This window comes from Miscanthus floridulus, chromosome 5 (genome assembly GCF_019320115.1).
Source record: "Miscanthus floridulus cultivar M001 chromosome 5, ASM1932011v1, whole genome shotgun sequence".
Taxonomy (NCBI): Eukaryota; Viridiplantae; Streptophyta; class Magnoliopsida; order Poales; family Poaceae; genus Miscanthus; species Miscanthus floridulus.
In genome coordinates, this window is record NC_089584.1 from 137,720,399 (window position 1) to 137,722,164 (window position 1,766).

General features: G+C 50.1%; 1 protein-coding gene across 1 annotated transcript; it reads right to left on the bottom strand.

Annotated features, from left to right (window-relative positions):
* Nucleotides 1-741: 741 nt before the first annotated feature.
* LOC136455450 (glycine-rich cell wall structural protein 1.0-like) lies at nt 742-1,197 on the bottom strand. The gene has a single exon (XM_066455471.1). The coding sequence runs from the start codon at nt 1,195-1,197 to the stop codon at nt 742-744; it is 456 nt and encodes a 151-aa protein (XP_066311568.1).
* Between the last annotated feature and the right edge of the window lie 569 nt (nt 1,198-1,766).

Here is a 1,766-nt window from a genome sequence, read left to right on the forward strand (position 1 = left end):
ATGAAACTTGTCGAGTTGTCGCCATATCGTATGCGTATGCCGTGGAAAAAAATTGAAAATCACATGTGGAGATGTCCTGGTTTGTGAGCATCGTACGTGACAACGTGGTTGAAACTTTTTCAAATTTTTTCCACGGCATACGCATACGATATGACGACAACTCAACAAGTTTCATGATTTTCGGAATTCGTTCGCATTTTATACAATTAAAAAACCACTCCCACGCAAGTTGACGGCGTTGCCCCGTGAGCACGTTGATCGAAATTTCGAGACAGTTCCTGGATTTAGCCTAAATTTACACTAAGAAACAAGGATAACATTTTTGAACGAATGTAATCCATTATTCGATGCACCTGCAGTTCAAACTTACATTTTTCAAAAAAATTCAACAAAACAAAATAAACTATAGAAATATGCCAAAAGGCAATGAAAATGTCCCAGATTTAAACATGTTGTTTGTGGTAGTGTACTAAAGCTTCAAAAAAAATTGGTGGCAAAAAACAAAAAAATATATATTTTGCCGAGTGCCGCCCAGCTAGCACTCGGCAAAGAGCTGCTGAATTTTTTATAAAACTTCGCCGAGTGTCAGATCACGACACTCGGCGAAGAAAATTAACTTTGCCGAGTGCCGCCGATCTGGCACTCGGCAAAGCCGCTCTTATCCCTTCACCCGCGCCCGACCGGCGCTCTCTCTCTCTCTCTCTTTCTCTCATTTCTCTCTCCCTCTCACCTCTCTCTCCCTCAGCCGTCGCCGCCGCACATCGTCGGCCCGCGCCTCCGCCCCGGCCACCGCGCCTCCCCGCGTGGGCCCCCGCGGCGCCCATCCCCGTCCGCCTCCCCGCGCCGGCGCCTCACGCGGCGGCCTACGCGGCCCGTCCCCGTTCGCCTCCCCGCGCGGGGTCCTCGCGCGGCCGCCGCCCCCGCGCGGCCTCCACCGCCCGCCCGACCTCTACCGCCCACGCCGACCCCCTTGGCGGCCACCTCCCCCGCCTGCGTGCCCCCCTCGGCGGCCACCTCCCCCGTCGGCGGCCACTGCCCCCGCCGGCGGCCACTGCAGAAGATAGGAGGAGGTAGGGGAGAAGAGAGGAGACGAGAGGAGGAGGGGAGAAGAGAGGAGGAGAAGGGAAAGGAAGGTGCCAGCCTAGGCCCATCGACCCTCACGTCGCTGTGGTCGTCCCCGACCCTCGTTGTTACCATTCTCGTCGCGAAGGTATGCCCTACACCTGTAGTAGTTAGTAGTAGTACTTAGTAGTGTTAGTAGTAGTTAGTAGTGTTAGTAGTATTGTTAGTAGTAAGTAGTGATAGTAGTAGTTGTAGTGGTAGTAGTACTTGTTGTTGTACTACTTCGATACTTTCATCTGCATGGAAAGAGAACAGTACATGGCTCGTCTTGGTATATATATGTTTGTTGGTCTTCGTGCCTATGTGAAAACATCTAGGCCTCTAGTTGGGTTTCGGTGATTAATGACAATACAAGATTACTATGACTAACGTGTGTTTTGCAGAGGCAATTAAGTTAGGTCATGGTAATGGAGATTAATTGGTCAATCAAGGTTGTCATGCCCCTACGATGGAAATCATTTTGGTTTTCAAAGGATGGACGACAAGGTTAAGGATGACTATTTCTAAGTGTCGATTGAAGTTGGAGAGACACTTAGAGTAGTTTAGGACTTTGTTTTTCCTTCGGCCGTACTATTAAGGAGGGTATGGATGGGTAGCTTGACCTAGGTGAGTCTAGTGAGTTAGGTGTGGTGCACACTTATTAA

What these genes read in the sequence shown, in the direction of transcription:
- LOC136455450 (XM_066455471.1), bottom strand. Translation starts at nt 1,197, where the DNA reads ATGGTAACAACGAGGGTCGGGGACGACCACAGCGACGTGAGGGTCGAT.